At 41.6% G+C, this 25015-nt stretch overlaps 1 protein-coding gene across 4 annotated transcripts in view; it reads left to right on the top strand.

Moving 5' to 3' along the window:
• Positions 1–24712, top strand: part of fmr1 (fragile X messenger ribonucleoprotein 1) — a 78807-nt gene extending 54095 nt beyond the window's left edge. Inside the window, exons 8-16 of one of the 4 annotated variants that reach the window (XM_078211772.1) lie at positions 3123–3293; positions 6745–6823; positions 6908–7017; positions 12286–12372; positions 18921–19116; positions 20747–20947; positions 21455–21534; positions 22773–22802; positions 23644–24712. In XM_078211772.1, coding sequence (XP_078067898.1) covers positions 3123–3293; positions 6745–6823; positions 6908–7017; positions 12286–12372; positions 18921–19116; positions 20747–20947; positions 21455–21534; positions 22773–22802; positions 23644–23814 — 1125 coding nt within the window. In that variant the 3' untranslated portion in view covers positions 23815–24712. The remainder of the gene's footprint in view (positions 1–3122; positions 3294–6744; positions 6824–6907; positions 7018–12285; positions 12373–18920; positions 19117–20746; positions 20948–21454; positions 21535–22772; positions 22803–23643) is intronic. The other 3 variants (XM_078211774.1, XM_078211773.1, XM_078211775.1) reach the window with 3 other exon arrangements.
• Positions 24713–25015: the final 303 nt, after the last annotated feature.

A 25015-nucleotide genomic window follows, 5' to 3' on the forward strand; every position in this document is an offset into this window, starting at 1 on the left:
GACACCAAGATTTGTGGCATGGTGGACAGTGAGGAAGGTTATCTCCAATTGCAGCGGGATCTTGATCAATTGGGCCAGTGGGCTGACGAATGGCAGATGGAGTTTAATTTCGACAAATGCGAGGTAATGCATTTTGGTAGATTGAACCAGGGCAGGACTTACTCAGTTAATGGTAGGGCATTGGGGAGAGTTACAGAACAAAGAGATTTAGGGGTACATGTTCATAGCTCCTTGAAAGTGGAGTTATAGGTGGACAGAGTGGTGAAGAAGGCATTTGGCATGCTTGGTTTCATCGGTCAGAACATTGAATACAGGACATGGGACGTCTTGTTGAAGTTGTACAAGACATTGGCCACGCTTGGAATACTGTGTGCAATTCTGGTCACCCTATTACAGCAAGGATATTATTAAACTAGAAAGAGTGCAGAAAAGATTTACTAGGATGCTTGATGGATTGAGTTACAAGGAGAGGCTGAATAGACTGGGGCTTTTTTCTCTGGAGCGTAGGAGGCTGAGGGGTGATCTTATAGAGGTCTATAAAATAATGAGGAGCATAGACAAGGTAGATAGTCAATATCTTTTCCCAAAGGTAGGGGAGTCTAAAACTAGAGGGCATAGGTCTACGGTGAGAGGGGAGAGATACAAAAGTGTGCAGAGGGGCAATTTTTTCACACAGAGGGTGGTGAGTGTCTGGAACAAGCTGCCAGAGGTAGTAGTAAAGACGGGTACAATTTTATGTTTTAAAAAGCATTTAGATAGTTACATGGGTACGATGGGTATAGAGGGATATGGGCCAAATGTGGGCAATTGGGATTAGTTTAGGGGTTTTTTAAAAAAAAAAGGCGGCATGGACAAGTTGGGCCGAAGGGCCTGTTTCCATGCTGTAAACCTCTATGACCCAAATTTGATTTGTCCTGCTTTTGTGGACAGGACCTATGGGGCAATTTTCCACTTTGTGTAGTGGATGGCAGTGTTACACTGAAACAGCTGAGCTTGCAATTAGTTCTGGATTTAGTAGCCTGCATCTCTATGCCTGGGATGTGGTGGGGACCTGTAGCCTGTCCAGCATCCAGTGAACTCAGCTGTTTCTTGTTTATTGCTATCTTCTGGTGTCGTGTGCCCTAGAATCCACTGGCACTTCTTGGAAGGGAACACAAGATTAAATAGTTATTTGCTGTATTGTATGAAAGTCCAAAGTATTACTTTGTGTGTATCGACTGCATGGCAGTTAATATCCACTGAGAAGATATTGTGTCTTCATCTCTATCTAGCACTGAGCATAGGAGAAGCAATAATGTGAGACGGAAGTTACCTAGCCAAACCATTGATGTATAGCCCCATTGCGAATTTGGAAGCCCTACTCACTCATCAGGCTAATCAAGAATTTGGATTCCAAGTCTGCTCAAGTCCATATTTAAATTTCCAGTCCCACTCATGATCTTGCTTGCCTACTGACTTGATGGCTCATTTCTTTTTCCTTTGTTGTTGCCTTTCCCATGGTACCTCGGCCCCTGCTATTTCCCATGTCCTCTGACAGCACCCAGCTCCATCTCGTCATCACTTCTGTCGACAGCTCTGCTGGTGCTAAATTGTCAGACTGCTCACCCAATATCCAGCACTGGAAGAGCAGAAATTTCCTCCACTTGAATATTGGGAAGACTGATTCCGCTCTGAGTTCTGTTTCTTAACCACCAAGAATGAGATTGCACTAGTTTCTTTGCAACCTTGCTATCGTATTAACCCCGAGATGAGCTTCCAACCAGATTCACCACCTTCCCACCTCATGGAAAATCAGTGTTGAGCGTATAAGTGGAGCTCATCTTGTATTTCCCATTTTACACCATTGCTGAAGTTGGAATTGCTGATTGTTGAACTGCAGCATGTTTTGATTGATCAAAGACTTGTCGTCTGGAAAGCATTTGGATATTATAGCAGCAAAGCCTCTTTACTACGACGGTTAGAATATGGAATTTGATGCAAAGAGCAGTGATGCATTTAAGCGGAAGCTAGACCATTACATCGGGAAGAAAGGAGAAGTAGCATATATGTTGGGAGAAAGTCATGTGGACCGTAAATACTGCATAGGCCACGTGGTCTCTTTCCGGTGCATTTTCAAGCAGTTGAAAGCAGACATAAATGCGAATCACACAAATTTGGTAATCTAGTGTTAAAGCAATCTGATTCTGTGACTCTGTGTATCATTATGTCATGTCTTTGGCCTTTTCTCCACATTCCTATTTTCCCTTGCTACATTTCCTTCCAGGCGAATCTAGTTTGCTTTATTTCTGATGTACTGACACTCTCCTTTCTAACTATTATTGTTATGCTGCATCTGCCTTGCTACTTAACCACAACTTGAATTTTTCTTTCACCTTTTCAGATTTCTATCTCTCAAATCCCTGCTGGGAATCTTTGCCTCTCGGCTAACCTGCATTCCCTTTCCTTACCTTCCCTCTCCTCAACTACAACAGTGTTTTTAAACTATTAGAAAACATGCTGTTCTGGGACTGATGCTGAGACAAAGATTGGTGGAGGTGAGGAGGAGGAAACTCATTCCCCAGAACCAACATCCCTCTTTTAGATAAAGACAATAAAACTGTTTAACTTTTACTCATAATCCTTAGCAACACTATAAGTAGACTTAAGATGTCACAGAAAAATTTACTATTCAATGAAAGGAGAAATGAGTGACAAAAGAAATGCACTTGGTGAAGTTAGCTTTGAGAGGTTTTTTTCTTTGCAACCTGTAGATGGAGTGGATTCAAAACCCAAGGGTGGGATTCACCGCGCAACCCACCGCGTGTTTCACAGCAGCGGGAGACAGCCTGCCAGTGGTTGGCGACAGGAGCTACTGGTCCCGCCGTTGTCAACTGGGTTTCCTGTTGAATGCACGCCTTGCCACGGGGAAACCTGCGGCGGTGGTGCGCTGTCCAGCGGGATCGGCAGATCCTGCCAGTGTGAACGGCCCAAGTTTTTATTGCTGCTTTTTTGTTGTTGACATTTGAAAGGTTGGCAACAAAGGGAAGGTTCCTTTCTTTGTTTTGTCAAATTGAATGCTGTAAGATGACACTACAAGTATCTCTACTGATTCTACATCTCCTGTGGCTTGTTTAATTCTGCAGAGCTCTCGACAGCTTGCGTCACGCTTCCATGAGCAGTTTGTTGTACGAGAAGACCTCATGGGCCTTGCCATTGGAACACATGGAGCCAACATCCAGCAAGCTAGGAAAGTGCCAGGCGTCACTGCAATTGAACTGGATGAAGAGACTTGCACTTTCCACATCTACGGTGAGGTGGGTTCCTTTAGAATCTGTTATAAATGGAAATGTGTGTTTACTATTAACATGAGTGGAACTACAGAGTTCAATTTATTTTTTTAAATCATCAGTTTTAATTGAAGAATATGTTGAACGAATAAAGCCATTTTATATTGCTGTAAATATTATATTAATACCAGTATAGCTGTGATTTCTGAGCTCTTTAATTTTATAGACCCTAAGTGGTGCATATCATGGATCTTATGCAGCCATGTGTACGTGATATTTAAGTGGAATGAGAGAGCTGTTCAGTGAGGTGCGATTGAGTAGAATCGGCCTGTACTCACTGGAGAATGAGATACAATCTCACTGAATTGTATAACTCTTAGAGGCATAACCGTATACATGCTGAGAGGCTGTTTATCTTGGCTGGAGAGTCTTGATCAGGGCTCAAGGTGTCAGGGTATAAAGGTTTGATCATTTAGGATGGAGATGACAAATTTCTTCACTTAAGAGGGTTGTGAATTTTTGGAACATTTGACTCCAAAAAGGTGTGGATACTCAGTCAATTAGTATATTTAAGACTGAGATCGATAGATTCTTGGACAACATAAGGAACATGGGGATTGTGTGGGAAAGTCGAAAATCAACCATGATCTTATTGAACGATGGAAAAGGTCAAGGGCCATAAAACATACTACTCCTCTTTCTTTCTTAAATCCATATTTCCACTCAGTACTAATAACTGATTTTTATGGTTGGAATTTGGGTCTATGCACCAATGTTGGGTGATGTCCATTCCAACCTCCGGCCAAACGCATGACAGGCAGGATAAGTACAAATAGGACCGAGTTGCCTGGGCTTTTTAAGCTGATATGCAGTCTTGGGGGCTGCCCATCATCCACAAGTTACTTTTCAATTCCACTGGTCTATGGGAAAATTTGTAGGATATTTAGAGTTCCACGGTGCATAGCATCCAATAGGATTTAATTTATGCAGGATTAAATTGACATTAAAAGAGGAAAGGAGTTCATTCAGCATTCTTCTACCCTCCCCAGTTCTATCTAGAAAATGCGTAACGATTTTCATCTATTTTATCTTCTGTTAACTACTTTAACTGGCTTTTCTGCTTTGGGGCCTGTGAACAGATGGAGGGATGTTGGAAGAATATGCTGAATAGAAATATGAATAATATTGATGTTTTGTGTTTGTTTTATATTCATGCCTTTGTTACCTCTAGATTTGACTATACCAACGCACACTCGCATGGCTTCTCAGTCTATTCTCTGAACTTGAGGTCATCCAAAATATAGTTTCCCGTGTCCTTAATCGCACTAAGTCCCTGTCACCTATCATCCCTGTGTTTGCTAATCTACATTAGCTTCTGGTCAAGCGAGACCTTGATTTTAAAATTCTCATCCTGTTTTTTCGATCCTACAATAGCCTGGCCCCTCCCTATCTTCTGCGATCTCTTCCAGGCCTACAACCTCCAACTCCCTGCTCAGCTAATTCTGATTCTCAGCTGACTAGGTCCTAAGCCTTGGAATTCCCTCTCTTGAACCCTTCCGACACACCCTCTCTTTCCTCCTTTAAGACGCTCCTTAAAATCTATCTCTTTGATCAAACATTTGTCCATCTGTCCTAATATCTCCTTAAGTGACTTTGTGCCTAATTTTGCTTTATAACCCTCCTTCCTGTAAGGTGCCTTTGGACACTTGATGACGTTATAGATTCTATGTCAGTATAAACTGTTCTTAAACATGACCGTCTTCACTGGTCAGTTGGTCACAGATCTTGTTTGCATTGTTGGTTTTTGTATTGTTTGTTCACAAGATGTGTGAGATGTCGGCAAGGCTACCTTTTATTGCCTCTGTCTAGTTTCTCCAAGGAGATGGGAGTAATCGACTTCCTTGAACTGCTGTGGTCCTTGTCATGGTGTTCCCACACTGTTGGGGGAATGACGAGATTTTAACTCGGACGGTCAAAGGGGATGTGGTACAGTCCCACAGATATTGCTGCTCTTGTCCTCCTTGGCGGTATTAGTTGCAATGAAGGGAGGTATTGTTGGAATAAACTTGAGGTATCATTGCATCTTTCCAACTGTGGGGGTGGTCTCTGGTTGATTTTGTCCTTTTTATTAGTGATTATTTCTGATTCTTGCTTTTGAGCATTATTGACTCAGTTTTTCACAACCTAAGTTTTGTCAGGGTGCGTAATGCACCGTTTGATATTGCTTCCCTGGAGGAATAGTCTGGATCTTTTCAGAAAACCGCATTGAAATTTAATTCCATCTGGATTAAACATCTTAGTTTTGCCTATTCATCCATTCAAACTGTTGTGCTGTTGGTAAATTAACGTTGCTTGTTTGGAGAAGTGTGATTCTAGTTGCTTTGATTCTAAGTGCATTAATAAACTACAGGCAGTTGTGGTTGATGAAGTTTACTTTATTTGCAATAGACTGTAAAAATGCTTTGCTTCATGTTCCTAGCTAAGTTAGTCTCCAAAAAAAGTTACTGTTTACCCATCTCCAAATAAATTGGCAGTGGAACCTATATAACATTATATAAATACTGAAAGATCTTTTCAATTTTCATTATAATTGCCCCTTCTTTGTGACGCATTGTGTGTCGTCTCCAAGGAAAGCACTAATGAGTTTGTGCGCAATATTTGGAGGTTTGTTATTTTCTTGCTACCAATGTGGCATTACTGATACTTCAGCTAAAGTTGATTTGCAACATGGCAACATCTTCTAATTGTTGGTGTTTTGCCCAGATTAGAAATTGGCTATTTTCACCAACCCCTTACACTCCACCCTCGCCTTCTGCCTCCCCACCAGGAAGTGTGGCTAGTTTAGAATCATATACTATGTGGCTAGTTTAGAATCATACACTATTTTTGGACCTTGTCAAATCTTCTATGAAGGAGAACACTCCCCGGGGAGTGATATCGCAGTGATCACAATGCCTTTAACCTTCAATTTTTATTTCTGTACATAGTTACAGTTTAATGCATTTTTCATCTTCCTCCTCTGTGCAAGAGTTGATGCATCTTTAAACATCACAGGGAGGGAGAGTCATGGCATAATGACATCCTTGACATCAAAACTGTCTTAAAGGTATTTTTAGTCATGTTGAACTTCCCAATAGGGCATTGTGAAGGATAGTTTCATTGACAATTAAAGGAAGCCCTTTCAAGGTAGGTAACTTTCCTCTGTACCTGCATGAATTATTTCCCATTTTCAAATCGTCTTATAATTTCCATGTGCACCTACATATCTCTCCTTAAGCAAGTTATTGCAAACTGAACCGACACAGCAAGGAACCAAACCTTTAGCAGAGGAGAAGGGAGCAAATTGGCTCAAAACACAGTTCAAATTGCATTGCAATATAAATTTATACAGAAATGATAACACTAATATCATTAATTTAGTTGAAATTAATGTTTTCTCTAGGCGACATTCTTCCTTTAATATCAATCTGATTTATAGGACCAGGAGGCAGTCAAGCAGGCCAGAAATTACCTCGAGTTTACGGAAGATTCTGTACAAGTACCGAGGAATCTAGTAGGTAAGCCCATCTGAAGAAATTCCCTTGTGTAAATATTATCTTTTTTTGAACTTATAAAATGGAACTGATCCATTTCTTTTCCAGGAAAAGTAATAGGCAAAAACGGGAAGCTCATACAAGAAATTGTAGACAAATCGGGAGTGGTCCGAGTGAGAATTGAAGGAGATGGTGATAAAAAGATTCCCCGGGAAGAGGTGTGTTGTGCTTTTGTTCTGATAGCTCAATGCATGGTATACTGCTTGCTAGTGAGGAAAATGTATCTGATGTTCAAGTGTGGTGCACTGGGCCAAGTCCCACAGAATTCTGATAAATTCAAATGGACCATTCTTGCCCTTCAGCTACCAGACCCCAAAATAATCTCTGATCAACATCCCCTACTCCCTTCCCTCCATCTCCCTCAGGATCTGACCACACTTCAGAAGCCTGACATTTGTGTTAGCTATTCCCACCACTGCCAACTCCCCGCAAAAAACTACTGTTAAGCCCTTGGAATTGTCTAGTTATAGTAAATTAAAATCCTAGATTCCAGTTGCTGGTTATCACCAAGCCTTTGACTTCACCATGTTAATACTGTGAAACCCAGCACCACAACCCAATGCCCTTGAAGTCTAGTGCCTAATATTTTGATGCTAAACCTCACAACACCGGGTTAAAGTCCAACAGGTTTATTTGCGCAAGCTTTTGGAATGCTGCTGCTTCATCGGGTGAGTGAAGAGTTGGGTTCACAAACTCTTCACTCACCTGATGAAGGCGCAGCACTCCAAAAGATAAACCTGTGGGACTTTAACCTGTGTTGTGAGACTTCTTACTGCACCCACCCCAGTCCAACGCCGGCATCTCCACATCATGAATACTAAACCTAGCAGAGGTATTATCAAACTCAGTATACCTGCCTAAAAATGTGCTACTTGTTGCCTACCGTCTTCTGAATATCTCTTTTTAAAATGAGATAAAGATTAAACACACGGGTAAATATGCGCAATAATCAAGGCTACGTGTACAGGTTTCACAGAGAAAAGAATTTAGGGAATTCGATTTCAAGCACTAATTAAAAGTTGCAGAATGCCACATCAGTATTTGACACTTCCATTTGTCAGAAATCAGTTTCCGTGATAGTATGGTGGCGGCACGGTGACACAGTGGTTAGCACTGCTGCCTCACAGCTCCAGGGACCTGGGTTCGATTCCCGGCCTCGGGTCACTGTCTGTATGGAGTTTGCATGTTCTCCCCGTGTCTGCGTGGGTTTCCTCTGGTTTCCTCCCACACCCAAAGCTGTGTGAGTTAGGTTGATTGCCATGCTAAATTGCCCCTTAGTGTCCCGGGGTGCGTAAGTTAGAGGGATTAGTGGGGTAAATATGTGCGGTGATGGGTATAGGGCCTGGGTGGATTGTTGTCGGTGCAGACTCGATGGGCCGAATGGCGGCCTCCTGCACTATGGGTTTTCTATGATTCTACGGGACATAAAATCACTGTCATTCTAAAACAGCATACCTAATTACTGCGTGCAATGCCACAGGAAATGCTATTTTGCTTTATTTTTTTGAAAACATACCTCTAGTGCACATTTTCACCTCTGGGGTGCATCCTTGGTAAAATGAAATTCCTGGCTCAAGCTTAACCCAAGGAGAAACAAAGTTCTCTGAATGAACACCAAATATCAGAGTTGGCATGCTTGCCAACTCTGATTTGTATGAATTCACTCAGTGTTTACACAACAACAACTAGATTTTCTATCCTTAGACAGGTATATCTAAAGAAGTTTAATGTATTATGTTCGACCGAGCATAATCTTATCTTTATAAAGCAGCACTACCTCTGACTTGCTGTGAACAGTGCAACAAGCCAGTGTAAATGTGGAAGACCTGAGCTAGCAAGTGTTCATTCCACAACACCTTAGAAAGGTTCGCATCTGAATGTGTCGACTCAGTGGCATCGTACCTCAAGTGTCACATCTCAGGGGTCACCCTTGTAAGGCATCGCTTTTCCATGGAGTCAAACAACCATAAATGGCTCGAATCACCTCTTTTCAATCAAGTCACCGATTAAATATCTAAATAACAAAATCAACACATCCTAACAATGGAAAAGTAACAGAAAACCGTACCAATCCTCCATTTATTTCCTCAGTTACACTCTTGAACCAGCAAGTCCAAGTAATCACTCCATAATAGTGCGAGACTTCCGGGCAACAATTCATGAAGATTATTGAACTTGGTTTTCTGACCGCACTGAAAAAATTGATTTTTTTTCATTTATCACTGTTGAGTTTGTTTTTAAAGTTTAAATAGTCACCAGAGAAAAGTATAACCCTGCACAAATGTTTGAGTTATTTCAGCATTTATATCACTCACATCCAGTTTCCTTGCCACAAAACCCATGCAAACCTGCCCAGGTCCAAGAATGCACCTCTCCAGACATATTAGGTTTTTTTAAAAAAATTAAGTGGGGAATAAACACATTTTTCTCCTTCGCTCTGTCTCTTATTGAGGTTAGATTTTGGAACCTCTGGAGGTCAACTCGAATAAGAAAATGCAATTTTTATTTCAGTTATCTAAAACTAAAGAAATCTTACGTTTCCTCTCACCGGTCCGTGTGGAATTTAAAGAATACAAGTTGCAGCGTGTGTTATTCATTGTTGTTCTCAGCCTGAGGCATGCATGTTTACAAGATACTCAATGCAAATTTTGCCTTAAGATTTTGAAATTTGTTCCCCTAGTTTTTCTTCAAATAATTTTGAAAAGCACCTGAGCAGAAACGGTTAGAAGCTAAAGGAAATGTTGCATCAGTGCTGCTTATTCAGGGGTACTGATACATTCTGGGAAATCAGGTAGGCTGCACAAGCTCGGAGTGTACAGACCAAATTAACCACATCATCGTTAACTCAAGACAAAAAGTCCAAGACCACTCTTAGCCGAGTCTAAGCCCGTTAAGTAAACATTTTAATAAAAGCCATTAAAGGGCAATTCATAGATACATGTGATAAAGTTATTGCAAAAAAAATTTTTTTTAAAGCATAAACCCTTAATTTAGAAATTTGAGTTACCGGGGAGGTTAGATTTCAAATGCTAAGTTTTTGTGGGGAAAATAAAATATTAGCTACTATTTGCAGCTATGATAATTTTAAATGGGTTACCATTAAAAAAAAAGGACTTTGAGGAAATTTGACCCCTGTGACAACGTGACACAAGTCTTTGCAAGCAAGAATTCTGCTTGAGAGGCAAGAGTTAGAGTTTTTAAGGCAAACTTTTTTATGTGGTGTGTGTCATACTCTTCTATGTGAAAATGTTGTCGCTGTTATATTTTACTATGAAGCCATTATGTGCAATCTGCAGAAAAGGTCCTCAAGCATCAAAGAACACTCTTAAGCATAGATAGTTGGCTCTAATTAACCTTAATTACACAGCATTTTCCCTTCCTGTAGCCGCAAATCCATGTTTGGTATCATCGGCTGATTTTTAAATCTTAGGCTGTATTCTAATAAGAAACAGGAGTAATAGTCCCTTGAACCTGCTCCACAATCATTAACATCGTGGCTGATCTGATTCTGGCCTTAACTACACTTTCCCGTCTGCTCCCATAACTCTTAACTCCCTTATCGATCAAAAATCTTTCTAATTTTGACTTCAGTATATTCAATGTCCCCTCCACCGTCATACTGGCAATTGTTTTGTCTCAAATGTCATATTGATAAAAGCTATACATCACAACTTTGCAGACCATAAGCTTACCAACATGCAGTTAACATGGGAATGAAAAGGGCTGATTATAAATGTACCAAGATTTTAAAATGAAATATAAAGCCAATCAAATTATTAAGCGGGCTTGTTTTTTTAAAATCTTTTTTCAATGTGTCATTTTGCATTTTTTCACTACGCTGAGAATCCAGATCATCCCGTTCTAAAAGTAAATGTAATGTTACAACTTCCACAAGACTTAGCTAGCAGCTGCCTTTTGGGACATTTTACATTGAAGCACTGTTCCTCTACAGTTTTGAGTTTACAAAGCTCCCCAGATCTATCACCCTGCAACTAAATGAAGCAACTGAAGCATTTATCAGACTAAACCTCAAGAATGCCTGTAAATCGGTGCATTGCAATTCTTAGAACGTTGTTAAGGGCTTACCTGTCTTATCAAGTGAAGGCCAACACCTTTGAGGTTCGGAGTGCATTCTGACTTCTGACAGCAAGGCGAGTCATTCACTGAGCTGCCAGACCCTTCCCTCTGACCAATCTAACGAAGAATCTGTGCCTGAAACATGAGCAGATCATTTATCTTTGCCTCTGAGTTGGAAGTTCCACTTGGACACTTCATGTCAACACCAAAGAAGTGCTGAATTGCCTGAGGTGCTAATGTCCAGATGAGATAGTAAATCGTAGCACTCTCTGCTTGTTCAGAAAGATATGCAAGACATCCTGCTGAAAGGAGACTGAGGTCTTCTAGTGTCTTGGACGAATTTCTGCCCTCAGCCAATATGGCCCAAAACAGAGTGACATTTATTCCATTTGCTTGTAGCACTTTGCTGTGTGTAAACCTGAGTGCATGAAAATAGTTCACTGTACATTGGCAGTTTCTTTGAGATCCTAAAAACATAAGTATGCAAGTAGGAAGCTAATTCTTCACACGAGGACTGGTTATGGTATTTGTAGGCAATCTGTGACCATGAAACTAAGCTCTTGCGTGAGTCACTTCAAGAGGTAAATGGGAAGAAATTGGGGATGATGCTGTTAGTAAAATCATAATGCTGCGTAAATGTGAGACAAAATCTCTTCTACTCTTTTGATTGATCTTCTGTGCTGAATGAAAATTGATAAGTTGCAATTTTGCAGGCATGGCTTTATCTACTTCGAAAGCTCCCTTGTGCCGAGTTTACAATTTTCCTTTTATCGATTGGAAAAAGCTGGAAATATTTCAGCATTAAGAAAAGATGTCGTCTCGATAAATCAAGTTGGTTTAAAAAGAAAGGTCTTCTGAAATTTCAACCTCTTCCATCTGTTTTAATTTGGTAAAAATAGAATGAAATGTTCAGTGACTAGTTCACAAAAATAGCCATGGCTGCTGAATTCGTCCGGTGGGGGCAATGAATGGAATCGCTCAGTTTTTTCTCTGAAACTCGCAGCTTAAACATGCAGAAATCTCACATAATTAAAAGGAAATAAATACGTTTCTCAGCTGCCATGTTCAGTGGTCCTAAACACTGTGACAGTGTGTGGTGTGTGTCATAGATTAACAAAGCTTCTTAAATGAACCAGGATTTGCAAGTGTGCTAACAAGACATGAACCATCTGTTTAAAAATAAGATTAAGATGAGTTTACAGTATATCTTGCAGTGTTGGCATGTATATTTAAATGTTTTGGAATGATTTATGTTTGCTATAATTTTTTTCCAAAAATAACTTGCTAATCTGGGAGGATTTTTTTAGACTAGGCTTAAATATGACACTTAATCCAAAAATCACTTGCAGGGCATGGTTCCTTTTGTATTCGTTGGAACAAAGGAGAGCATAAGCAATGCGCGTGTTCTATTGGACTACCATCTGAACTACTTAAAGGTAAGAGAACTGTACTGATGATTACCTCTCGATTTCACAGTAACTACATTACAGTGTGAATGTACATCTACTTGTGACTAATAAACTTTAAGATTTCTTAGTGTTTCTGTTTTTACTATTTAATGGAAGAGGAATTGTTTCGCTAGCATTGCTACTTATATTGTTAAACGTGAATACAGCCAGCCAGGAAATTAACCTATTTTAACCAAAATTTAGTTTAACATTTTCTTCCCCTCAGTTTCGAAGTTTTACTCGTGAAGGGTTCTCCATCCCAGTCTGACCTCTCCATTCTTGGCCTCCTACACCGTTCCAATGAAGTTCAGTACAGACTCGAGGAATAACTTCTCAGCTTTTCACTGGCCACTTGCACGGCCTTTCAGATTTAACACAAAGTTTAACATACTCTTGGACCATAAGCATCACTCTTCAGTGAGAGAGCAGGTGCTGTTAGTGTAGGATTGCTGCACCGTGGCCAGTGGGAATGGAGGATATGTCAGTTGATACCTGAGTTCGGCAATTTCCTAATGGTGCACTGCCACCTCGGTGGTCCACACCACCAGGGTATCTTCACTTTTCCCCATCGTTTTCCTGAGCCACAAGAGGCTTGTCTTTGTCTGAATTTTCCTCAAGTCCCTCTTCTGCCATATTGCTGAGGCATTTGCAACTCCTCTGGACCCATCTTTTGTCTCTTGTCCCCTCTTGCTGTTAACTTTGCACGATTGCTTTTATCATTTAATCACTCCTATACTTCACCCTATCATAGATCTTCCCCTTTGTTCTTTACTTCACTGTCCCCTGTCCCTTTATTTTGTTATAACTTCTCCCTATTTGAGTGAAAGTCCATAGACCCAAATTGCTAATTCTTCCTTTCTCCACAGATACTGCCTGAGCTGCTGAGTATGTCTACCATTTTCTGTTTTTATTTTTGGTCCCAATATCCGCAGTTTTTTTGTTTCTGCTGAAGGACGTAACATTTTGTTGTGTATTTTTTAAAATTTGTTATCAAGTATTTGGCTGACGCTCATACTTGCATTGAAATGTAACCTCAGTAAATTACCTATTGTTGCGCCTAATGTGACTTCCATTTCCAAACCTCAATTATGAAAAATCAAAATCCCTTGCAGGTTAAACAGCTGTGGGTCACAGCCTTCTGTGTAACACCTTGCACATTGGCAGCTGGTACTCTGATGAGACATTGTAAGCTTAAAACGTTTCTTTTTTGAAAGAAACCAATTTTAAAAATTGACTTAAAGATAAGTAACGAGGTGAAATATCCTTAGCGGTCTCCAATAATTTTCACAGTCCTGTCGGTGGCTGCAAGGGAATACCATTACTGGTTCCTTAGATGGTTAGGAAATGCAGGAATTCTGACAGTCCCAGCTGGTATTACTACTGGGCAAGTCAGATTCTAGGATGGAATTATGTCTGATAAGTCCTAACTTTTATTTTTTGATTAGAAACGTGGAGAGTGACCATTCAGCAGTGTCCATTCATGAACTATTAACAAAAGAATAAAACATTTGTTAAACAAGAATAGATGAACTAAAGTACACAACTCCTTCACCCCAGTTATACCTCTGCAGTTCACAGAATCCTGACAGTGCGGAAGGAGGCCATTCGGCCCATCGAGTCTGCACCGACCACAGTCCCACCCAGGCCCTATTCCCATAAAGCCACATATTTACCCTGCTAATTCCCTGACATTGGCCATGCTAAATTGACCCTAATCAACCTAACCCGCACATCTTTGGATTGTGGGAGGAAACCGGAGCACCTGGAGAAAACCAACGCAGACATGAGGGGAACGTGCAAACTCCACACAGACAGTGACCCGAAGCCGGAATTGAACCCGGGTCCCTGGCGCTGTGAGGCAACAGTGCTAGCCACTGTGCCACCTCAAAGTTATAAACAGATTTGTAAGGATTACACAAGTTACAAAATCTATCTTATACTCTTAACACTCACAATAATACACAGTCCAGAATACCAAAAAGCGACCTATGGTCAGATACACCACACTCTGAAGCCAAGTGACATATGTCACTACCCCGCTCAACGCTGGTCACATTGTGCGCCAACTAGTCTCACTGGAACTCTTGACTTTCCCATGAGGGTTTCCAATCTCAACCTTCAAAAGTTCTCACTTTTTAACCGTTAAATAAAAAATATAAATTAAACTTAAAGCTAAAACTTTCTAATATCCAAAAATACAAATAGAATTTCCTGCTTGTGGGGTCCATAACAGTAATTATCAATCCTGCTTTTGAAAGACATTTTTTTGACTCCAGCCTACCCCTTGCTGATTGTGTCTTCAGGTCTTGTTCTGCTGACTATACACCACCCCTACTCTGCTGAGCTTTCTCTTGGATGATGGATTCTTGGGTTGCCGATGCAATGGCACTTTTGAGTCTGATTTCAATCCTGCAAACTGATCCTAGCTCCACTCCCTACTAGGTGTGCTTACGGGCCTCTGAACCCAATTTTAGCTCAATCCTTTGGGTTTGACCATTGTACAGGAGAGTTTTGAATTTGCAATCCATGTACCATCTGATGATATTACCTCATCTAACACTTATAGAAATCCACAATCCACTTACATTGCTGAGATAGTGAGATAGAGTTTGGAAACCCTTACCAACATGTCTTCGGTAAATACTCCACAAAGGAATTTAGTTTTCTATCTGCAAATCCTTCCCTCTCCCTGCTGCTACATCTGAGTTCCAGACTGCAGCAGTGACATCATTCCATTTCTGTTCATGCGCAGATGGGTATCAGCGGCCATCTTGCACAGTCATATCGCATTGACAAGAGATCATGTTTTCTTTCTGCCTGTCACCTCTTCCACTTGCATATGCCTCCATCCCTCTGTTACCATCTCCATCCTCTTTTACCATGCTACTCTGGGGAGACAGTGGCCAAGTGATATTGTCGCTGAACTAATAACCTAAAAAGCCAGGGTAATCCTCTGGGGACCTGGATTCGAATTCACCATCAGGGCAGATGGTGAAATTTGAATTCAATAAAAATGTGGAATTAAAAGTCTAATTATGAAACCACTGTCGATTGTTGTAAAAACCCATCTGTTCACTGATATCCTTTAGGGATGAAATCTGCCATCCTTACCTGGCAGACCTGATCTACATGTGACTTCAGAGCCATAGTGATGTGGTTCACTCTTAAATGCCTTCTGAACAAGGGCAATTATGAATGGGCAATAAATGCTGGCCAGCCAGTGATGCCCTCGTCCCATGAACAAATTTAATAAAAACTCTATTCCTCTCCCATTACCCTGCACTTCCCTCCCTCCCTCCCTTCTTCCTCTTGACACTCAGTTTTCCTCTGCCTTCTTCACTTTAAACAACTAACCTCTTACTCATTGTCCTCTTTCACACACTGTTTCTACATTTCTCTTGAAGCTTCTTGTTTCTTCTATTCCGAGGCTTACTACTGTTGCCACTGTTTCTTTAACTGGGTAATTTTGCATCATTTCCAGAGATGTATTTTTGGAAAAATTGAATCCTCCCTGAATGTCAAACATTTGTAAATTATTTTCCAATGTTTAAAGGCTTTCATTTGTAAGCAAGTCCATGATGTGCAAATTTGCATAAATAACAAATGATCCACCTGAAGAAGAGAGATAGCATTTCTGAAAGTAAAACTGAGATTTCTAGTTTCTTTTCCTCTGCAATCCGGACCGTGAGCTTTCTGTTTCTCTAATTACAAACAGATTTGTAGGATGCAAAAAGAAAATCCTACTCCCCAGGTTTGCAAATTTTGAAAATCTGAATCCTCGATCAGCTTAGCTCCCCGTAGCCATGTGGATACAATGGCTGTGGCTTCCTTTTGGTATTCTGCACCTCTTCAGCTCAGCTAGGTTAATTCTTTGCTTATCCAAGTTTCTGTGTTGAGTTTGTCAGAAGACTTTCCACTACTGCTCAACTTCTTCTGTTGTAAATGTATCCGGTTCACGGTGTGGACCACAATACATCACTTATCCTGTGACCTCTTTCTGCCCTGCAGTACGGAAGCCAATAAAGGAACGTAGACCAAGAGAACATTCTTTGTTTCCTTCTTGCACTTCTCTCCCTTCGGTCCTGCACCACTCTTAAACCATCATTCTTATTGTCTCAGGAGAGTGAGTGACAGCAATTTATCAAGGGTCATTGCACCCCAGCCTGATCCTGTAATTTTCCCAATGCCCCACACTTGCATGTGCACAAAGCAGTGTGTTAGGCAGCACAGGGAACACTGACCAGTTTTTTTTTTCTCTTGTCCCCTGAACCTAGGATTGCTGAGAGCTGTTGTAATACTGCAAATCGGTGACTTGTGCTGCCTTGCCAGTTATTCATATTCAGGCACAAATTTAAAATGAAACCCATCTGCTGATCAGACTGATGAGCCTCAGGGTTTCCCACTTTGTATGACTCAGTTACTTTTTGTATTCATTCGTGGGACATGGGCGCCGCTGGCTGGCCAGCATTTATTGCCCATCCCTGGTTGCCCTTGAGAAGGTGGTGGTGAACTGCCTTCTTAATCGCTGCACTTACTGTCTTAACTAGCTAAATCATTGGATAATAAAGGACCTGCAACATTTTCCAGCGTCAAATACTCTCAGTGAGGCTACTGAAGTTCAGCCCCTTCCATTTGTACCACATTTGTTTCAGAATAGACTGCAGATTGTAAGACTGCTGAAAATGTAATCCCACTGTAACCTGCTTCATCGCACTGACTTTCAGCACCAGTTAGGATAGGTGCTTGATGGCTGATGCAGACACGATGGGCCGAAGGGCCTCTTTTTGTGCTGTAAAACTCTTGACTTTGCCTCTTGCTCTACAATTCCTTATTTAACTTCACATTCTCCATATTCTGTTCCACCTGCTGTATTGTTGACCACTTTTTTTTTTGTTGTCTATGTGCCTTTGTAGCTTCCTTGAATTGTCCTTTCTGCTTATTTTTCCATCTAACTTTACTGCACCATTCTATGATTCTTTGAGTTCTACACCAGTCACTGAGCAGCAAGGCTAAACCAGATTGGGACAGTCCACTGTCTGCGGATCCTCAGTTGAACTTCGGTTGATCCTCAGTTGAGAGGGCAGAGGAAAGCTGAGTAGCATGGGGAAGAAGAAAGTGCAGGGTAATGGGAAAGGAGTAGAGTTTTTAATTTGTTCATGGGATGAGGGCACCGCTGGCTGAAATTCTAATACAAAGCAGCTGCATTTTATTTGTCCACACTGCCTTGTAAATTTTTGCCGTGTTCATCCATTAGAATTGTTCCAATTGTTTTCCCATGTGAAAATTGCTGATTGTCTCTTGACTCTTAAGTAATAGGGATTTCATAGCAAGAGTATCTAATCTATTCATAGCTACATAGTCTGATATGACAGTTCCAGTCTGTTTGGGTAAGCAGTGGAAAAAGTTAGGCAATTATCCATCTGCGAAAGCTTCAGAAAACCCAAAAAGTCCATTTCTGAGATTATTCCTCTGGGGCGGCACGGTAGCACAGTGGTTAGCACTGCTGCTTCACAGCTCCAGGGTCCCGGGTTCGATTCCCAGCTCGGGTCACTGTCTGTGTGGAGTTTGCACATTCTCCTCGTGTCTGCGTGGGTTTCCTCCGGGTGCTCCGGTTTCCTCCCACAGTCCAAAGATGTGCGGGTTAGGTTGATTGGCCAGGTTAAAAATTGCCCCTTAGAGTCCTGATGCGTAGGTTACAGGAACTAGCGGGTAAATATGTGGGGGTAGGGCCTGGGTGGGATTGTGGTCGGTGCAGACTCGATGGGCCGAATGGCCTCCTTCTGCACTGTAGGGTTTCTATTCTTCTATTCTATTATTGCTAAGACTCGATGTATGATCTCATCAGCAGAAGGTACAGGTGCAAATTAATTTTTGGTGCCCATTCTGGCACATGAGGGCAGCATAGTAGTCAGCACTGCTCCTCACAGCGCAGGGATCCGGGTTCGATTCCTGGCTTGGGTGTGCGTGGAGTTTGCACATTCTCCTTGTGTTGCATGGGTTTCCTCTGGGTGCTCAGGTTTCCTCCCACAGTCTGAAAGACGAGCTTATTAGGTGCATTGGCCATGCTAAATTCTCCCTCAGTGTACCCGAACAGGCGCCAGAGTGTGGCGACTAGGGGTTTTACACAGTAACTCCATTGCAGTGTTAATGTAAGCTTACTTGTGACACTAATAAATAAACTTTTTTTTACATCGGCTAAAGTGGTTCGATGTCATGACAACCTGAAAAACGATTTCCTGTAGATTAGGCTTCAGGCTGCAGAATTTTGTGTTCTAAATCTCATGTGAACTGATTTGCAGCAGTTGGGTACCATGCGCAGAGAGCAAAGCTAAACTCTGTCGCTCAGTCGAGAAGTTAATGGATGCGTTCCATGTTCTCATTGTGAGCCCTACCAGGAGTTATCAGCAAGTTAAATTTTGAGAATAAATGGTCCTGTGAGCATTGGTCAGGTCCTGATTGTCGGTTCTGGAGATTGTGATCTGTGATTAGAGTTCGAGTGTAGTTGGCCATCCTAAAGGTCTCTGCTTTTTGTGTAGGAGGTTGACCAGTTACGCATGGAACGCTTACAAATTGACGAGCAGCTTCGGCAGATGGGTGCAGGATTGAGGACCCCTGCAAACCGCCCCGACAAAGAAAGGGGTTACTCGACTGAGGAAAGTACAAGTTACTTGCGTGGAGGCAGACCCTACAGCAGTCGAGGGCGTGGCAGACGAGGTCCAGGCTATGCATCAGGTTTAATATTCTTAATTTGTATAGCCCCAGTTTGAGAGAAAAATCGCTATTTCATGCAACTGTAGCAGGATTATTGCTCTTAGTTTTGAAAACAATTTTACATTTTCAAATTGTAATAAATGTGGAGCATGGTTTAAACATATTCCTACAAGTTATCCTGTGAAAAATGTTGTAAATGCATGATTTTTGAATCCCAGCCTCAATGGTGGTCTGTTCTACCTAACCTTATTGAGTAAGGTCATTTGGCCCATTTTCATTCATCCATCCTTGCTACAATTATACAGGATTCTGGTGAGACCACATCTGGAATACCGTGTGCAATTTTGGTCTCCACATTGGCGGCACGGTAGCACAGTGGTTAGCACTGCTGCTTCACAGCTCCAGGGTCCCGGGTTCGATTCCCGGCTCGGGTCACTGTCTGTGTGGAGTTTGCACATTCTCTTCGTGTCTGCGTGGGTTTCCTCCGGGTGCTCTGGTTTCCTCCCACAGTCCAAAGATGTGCGGGTTAGGTTGATTGGCCAGATTAAAAAAATTGCCCCTTAGAGTCCTGGGATGCGTAGATTAGAGGGATTAGCGGGTAAAATATGTGGGGGTAGGGCCTGGGTGGGATTGTGGTCGGTGCAGACTCGATGGGCCGAATGGCCTCCTTCTGCACTGTAGGGTTTCTATGATTATCTATGATTTAAGAAAGGATGCAGTTGCATTGGAGGTGGTACAGTGAGACTTGACTTAAAAAGAGTTCTCCAATGGTGGGTTTCCTCCAGGTGTTCCGGTTTCCTCCCACAGTCCAAAGATGTGTGGGTTCGGTGTATTGGCCATGCTAAATTGTCCCTTAGTGTCCCAGGATGCGTAGGTTAGAGGGATTAGCGGGGTAAATATGTGGGGTGAGGGGGATAGGGCCTGGGTGGGATTGTTATCAGTGCAGACTCAATGGGCCGAATGGCCTCCTTCTGCATTTAGGAATTCTGTGATTCTATGATGAGAGGCTAAGTAAACTGGGTCTAAATTATTTAGAGTTTAAAAGGATGCAAAGAAATCTCATTGAAACACCAAACTCCTGAAGGGGCTTGAAAGAATAGATGCTGAGAGGTTTTTTTTTTCTGCTGGTTGGGGAATCTAAAACACGGTCTGAGGCAAAGGAGCCAATCATTTAGGACTGAGATGAGGAGAAATTACTTCACTCAAGCTGTGGTGAATTTTTGGAATTCTCTACCCAGAGTGATGTGGATGCTGCATCGTTGAATACATTTAAGGTTGGGATAGGCAGATTTTTTTGTGTCTCGGAATTGAGGGATGGAATTAAGGTACATTTGGAGCAGGTGGGGAAAATGGAGTTGAAGCCAAGATGAGTCATGTGTATTGAATGACAGCTGATGAGATGGGCCGTGTGGCCTACTCCTGTTTCTTTTGTGCTTGGAAGATCCACCAGCCTACAGCGCCGAGTTTCCCACCTCATTATCAGATGGCGACTGCAGTGGCTGGTTGCTGCCTAGACATCCCATCTTTCCAACTGAAGAAACTGACCACTCAGAAATGGAAAGGTTTGATGGGAAATAGAATAGTTTTTCTTGAGTGAGGGTTTTACAATGCCAGAACTGATTTTTGCTTATCTTTCTTCCTGGCTGCTCAGGTAATAATTCTGAAGCGTCCAACGCCTCCGAGACTGAATCTGAACACAGAGATGAGCTAAGTGATTGGTCGCTGGCTCCAACAGACGAAGAAAGGGAACCATATTCACGTCGTGGTGATGGCCGTAGGCGGGGCAATGCTGGGCGTGGCCGCGGTGGAGGGCGTGGCCGTGGGAGCAACAAAAATCCATCGGCAACTTCAGGTAATTGGCGAAAGCAGACCTTCGCCATCTCCGTGCGTGTCGACTTTTAATGGCAGATTTAGCAGTCTTTTGTGATGGATGTATCCTAAATCAAGAACATTAAATAAACGTATGTGTAACTAATTTAAATCACCATTGATTAACATTACAACCCAAGTGACCAAAATGTGTAAAGTGAACTCTAAATAAGTGTGCAGACTGTGCAACTTTTTGACAGAATTCTTTGTGTGCATAGCTGGATAATATAGACACGTTCTGTGACTGGACAGATTGTTCGTGCTTGCGTATCTGGATAACTGTACCATTTGGAGGATTGGAAATATTGAAAGGGGTGTGTGTGTGTTGTTTGTGTGCGCGCGGACACATGTGTGTGTGTGTGTGTGCGTGCGGACACGTGTGTGTGTGTGTGTGTCGGTTTCTGTCACTAGACGACGGCTGCTGGAGCACTTTAATTCTACTCTGCAGTGCTGATGTAGAAATGAATTTTTTTTCTGTTTGACATTTTAGATGAATTCTTGAGGGCAGACATCCGGAAACGCAATTCATCGAGAGACTCAAAAACCAGAACGACAGACGGCTCTATGCAGGTAACCTTCCAATTGTGCTTCTGTGTTGCACAGTGCCGATAGGTACAGTTTGTAAACACTCTATTCTGTTATATCAAAGATCTGGAGCCAGGTCTGTCAAATTGCAGGGGTGAAGAGTGTTCCTTTTGCCAAAACAGATGATCTTCAAGATCCAATAAAACCATTCATAATTTATTTTTGCAAATATATACCAATTGTAAAACGTTAACCATTTAGGCTCTCTCTGTCGGACAGTCGATGGCCTCCTCCTGCACTGTGGGGATTCTATGGTTCTAAAATGTATTGCTGAATGTTGGGGTTTGTTTTTTGAGAATTTGAAGAATGAAAGCATAAAATGCAGAGCACTGCCATTGAGTTTTGATTAAGTGCAGTGAATTCACATTGTAAGTGTAATATTCCATTTTCCAGTGGCCCATCATATGCATACTGTACAGTGCCAACGTCCACCACTTTTACAAAGTCGCTAACTTTACCCAAATTTACATTATTGAAGGTGAAAAAGTGGCAGGTTTTTTTAAATATCCCTTTACTTGAATACATGTGCGATTGATGTTAGATGTTCAATCAGTAAATCAATGGATTATTATAATGATGAAACACTGTTTCCCAAACAAATATTAACCCAGGGTGGGAATCCTTTGCATTCAGTAACTGATGCTTTTTCTTTTTGTCTGCTGTGTACACTTATTAAAGTATTCACTTGCATTTGGTGTAATCGTTTTGAGTCCCTGGCATTGGTTTGCATTCAGGTGGACTCTTCTGTTTATTTCTCAGAGTTTGGAACTCTGAAATATGTAAAATGTTTTGCAAGCGCACATTTCTAATTTAATTTATTTATTAGTGTGGCAAGTAGGCTTGCATTAACACTGCAATGAAGTTACTGTGAAAATTCCCAAGTCGTCATACTCCGGCACGTGTTGGGGTACACAGAGAGAATTTAGCATGGCCAATGCACCTAGCCAGCACATCTTTCAGACTGTGGGAGGAAACCGGAGCACCCGGAGGAAACCCACACAGACATGGGGAAAATGTGCAGACTCCGCACAGACAGTGACCCAAGCTGGGAATTGAACCCGGGCCCCTGGCACTGTGAGGCAGCAGTGCTAACCACTGTGTCACCATACATTCTAAGCCTGTCGCTTAGGAGATTTCATAGAAAATACACTTGTTTGAGCTTTTTTCCCAGCATGTTCTAAACCTACATTTTACTTTTCTCTCTTTCTGCTGACACTGTCAAGATTGGGAAACCACTATATGGGGAATCACAGGTATGAAAGAATTGGCATCCTACTACGTCGTAATTCCGCGTGGCGAAACAATTTATGGCGAGCTTGCATTTATATAGTATCCTTTGATCTAATTCAATAAAATTCTCCCAAGCCGGTTCACAGACGCGATGGATGGTCCACAACAGTAGAGCAGTTGGGAGGGTTGATTGAAAACATGGATTTGAGGAGGCTTTTAAAATGTGAGGAAAGAAGTAGTAAGGTGGAGGGAGCTCAGCTGAAGACTCGCCGACTTGGTGGTGGTACAGTGGGGATGGCTTAACGAGCATGCCAAAGCCAATCAAATGCCAGGACCATTGGCCATGGAGTGGGAGGTTAGGCTGTCGGTGATTGGAAAGGTATACTTGGACAGATCCACAGAGAGGGTACCTTTGTATACAAGGTCGAGGTGAGAACCAAATGAGGTCATCAAGAACAAGGGTGATGGGTGAATGGGACTTAGTGCAGGGGTCTGTGTGGATGGTGTGTGTCTGTGGAAAGGTTAAAGGCACTATCCTAGTGAAATAGTTTGACCAAGGTTGCAATCAAAAGCTTAGTTTAAGACAGCTCCATCAATAGAAAACAAGGATGGATCCAATCTTTAACATTAGCACTTGCTGCACAAGGTGTGGGTTTGATCTATCACTGTGTCAAACCACGAGCTGCAAAATATCAAGAATATGTATGAAAAGTCCTGTCTATTCAAGTTTCTGGCCATGCTGAACTCTAATAAAATACTCTATCAATTACTTCTGTAGGTTCCAGTGTTACGCCGTGTCTCTGATGTGCATTAAATGTTCTGGGTTCAACATTTCATTTCTGAACACTTTCTGATTTGTTCCAGATCAGAATTGACAGCAATAATGAGAGGAGTGTCGTGACGAAAGCTTCACACAGTCCAAATGTCTTTGGCGAGAACTCGCGACAACGCGTGGGCAAGGAACGTGCTCAGAAGAAAGAGAAGCCAGAAAGCCCCACAGACAACCAGCAAGTGCTGGTGAATGGAGTATCTTAAAGCGCATTCCTGTAGAGTGATGTTCTCAATTTCCTTTCATTAACCATACAAACCAGATGCTTACATGTCATTTAGATAAAACCCGTTAGGCCAAAGACATAAAATCCATTTGTGCACGATTGATGCACTCAGTCCACTTTGTCTTTTGGTGGACAGGTGGAATATTTGTGATGTAACCATTTTCATTTCACTTAGCGAAACTCCTTTTTAAAAAAAAAAGAAAATTAAAAACAGAGTATATTGTTTGATCTGTGCCTTCAATATAACTTGCCAGAAGGGGGTAACCTTACTATAGTTGCAGAAATCAGGGAAGCAAAACAAGCAGAAGACAGTTACATTGTATTATACATGTATGTAGATAAAAGGTGTGGTTAAATATTGGGGAACCTTTACAGAAGAATGCATGCTTTTCATGATTTCATGATTTTCCTTATATATGCATCTAGCTGAACAGTAAAGGATCAGAAATCCTCGCACTGAAGTTTGTATGGCATTGATCAGTCTGTGGGAGGGCACTTTTTTCTTTACAGCTCTGCATTTGATGTACAAGCGTAAATGTAAAGAATTAAATAGTGTACTGTTTGAAAGGCATAAAATGCCTGAAGATTGTTGCCAAACTGATGATTTGTAGTTATTTATTTTTGGGAATGTACAGTATTTGGGAGGAAAAAGCTTTGTTTATGTACCTGTCCACTATGGACAATTGTGTTAACTTAGTGTAGATGATTAACAAAGGTAGATTGACCTTACAGTATATGAATCTGCAACAGGGGCAATATTTTTCTCTGTACATAGTAGTGAAAACAAATAATTTGGTTTTATGTTGATATTGTTTGGTTGAAGTGCAATATATTTTGTATGCAAGCAGTTTCAATTAATAAAGTTTGATCTTCCTCTGCTGACTGTCAGACCAAAGTTACTTCCTGCTAATTTACTACCAAGTCGTAATTAGAGTTGCAACGGTTACATAAAACAAAACAGCAGGATCTGATGTGCCAGGATGCAAAGTACAAGATTTGCAATGTTTCTTTACTCAATTTTCATTTCCCCCCCTCCCGTGTCTTATTTTGTGGCACATGAATCAACATAATGAGAGGAGCTACATCAACCCGAATGTCTGCTGGTAATGATGGTGAAACATTACTCCTCTGAAATGGATGCAACTTCAGGAGTCTGGGCAAGCACAATTAAATACAAGAAT

Source organism: Mustelus asterias, chromosome 4 (assembly GCF_964213995.1).
Source record: "Mustelus asterias chromosome 4, sMusAst1.hap1.1, whole genome shotgun sequence".
Classification (NCBI taxonomy): Eukaryota; Metazoa; Chordata; class Chondrichthyes; order Carcharhiniformes; family Triakidae; genus Mustelus; species Mustelus asterias.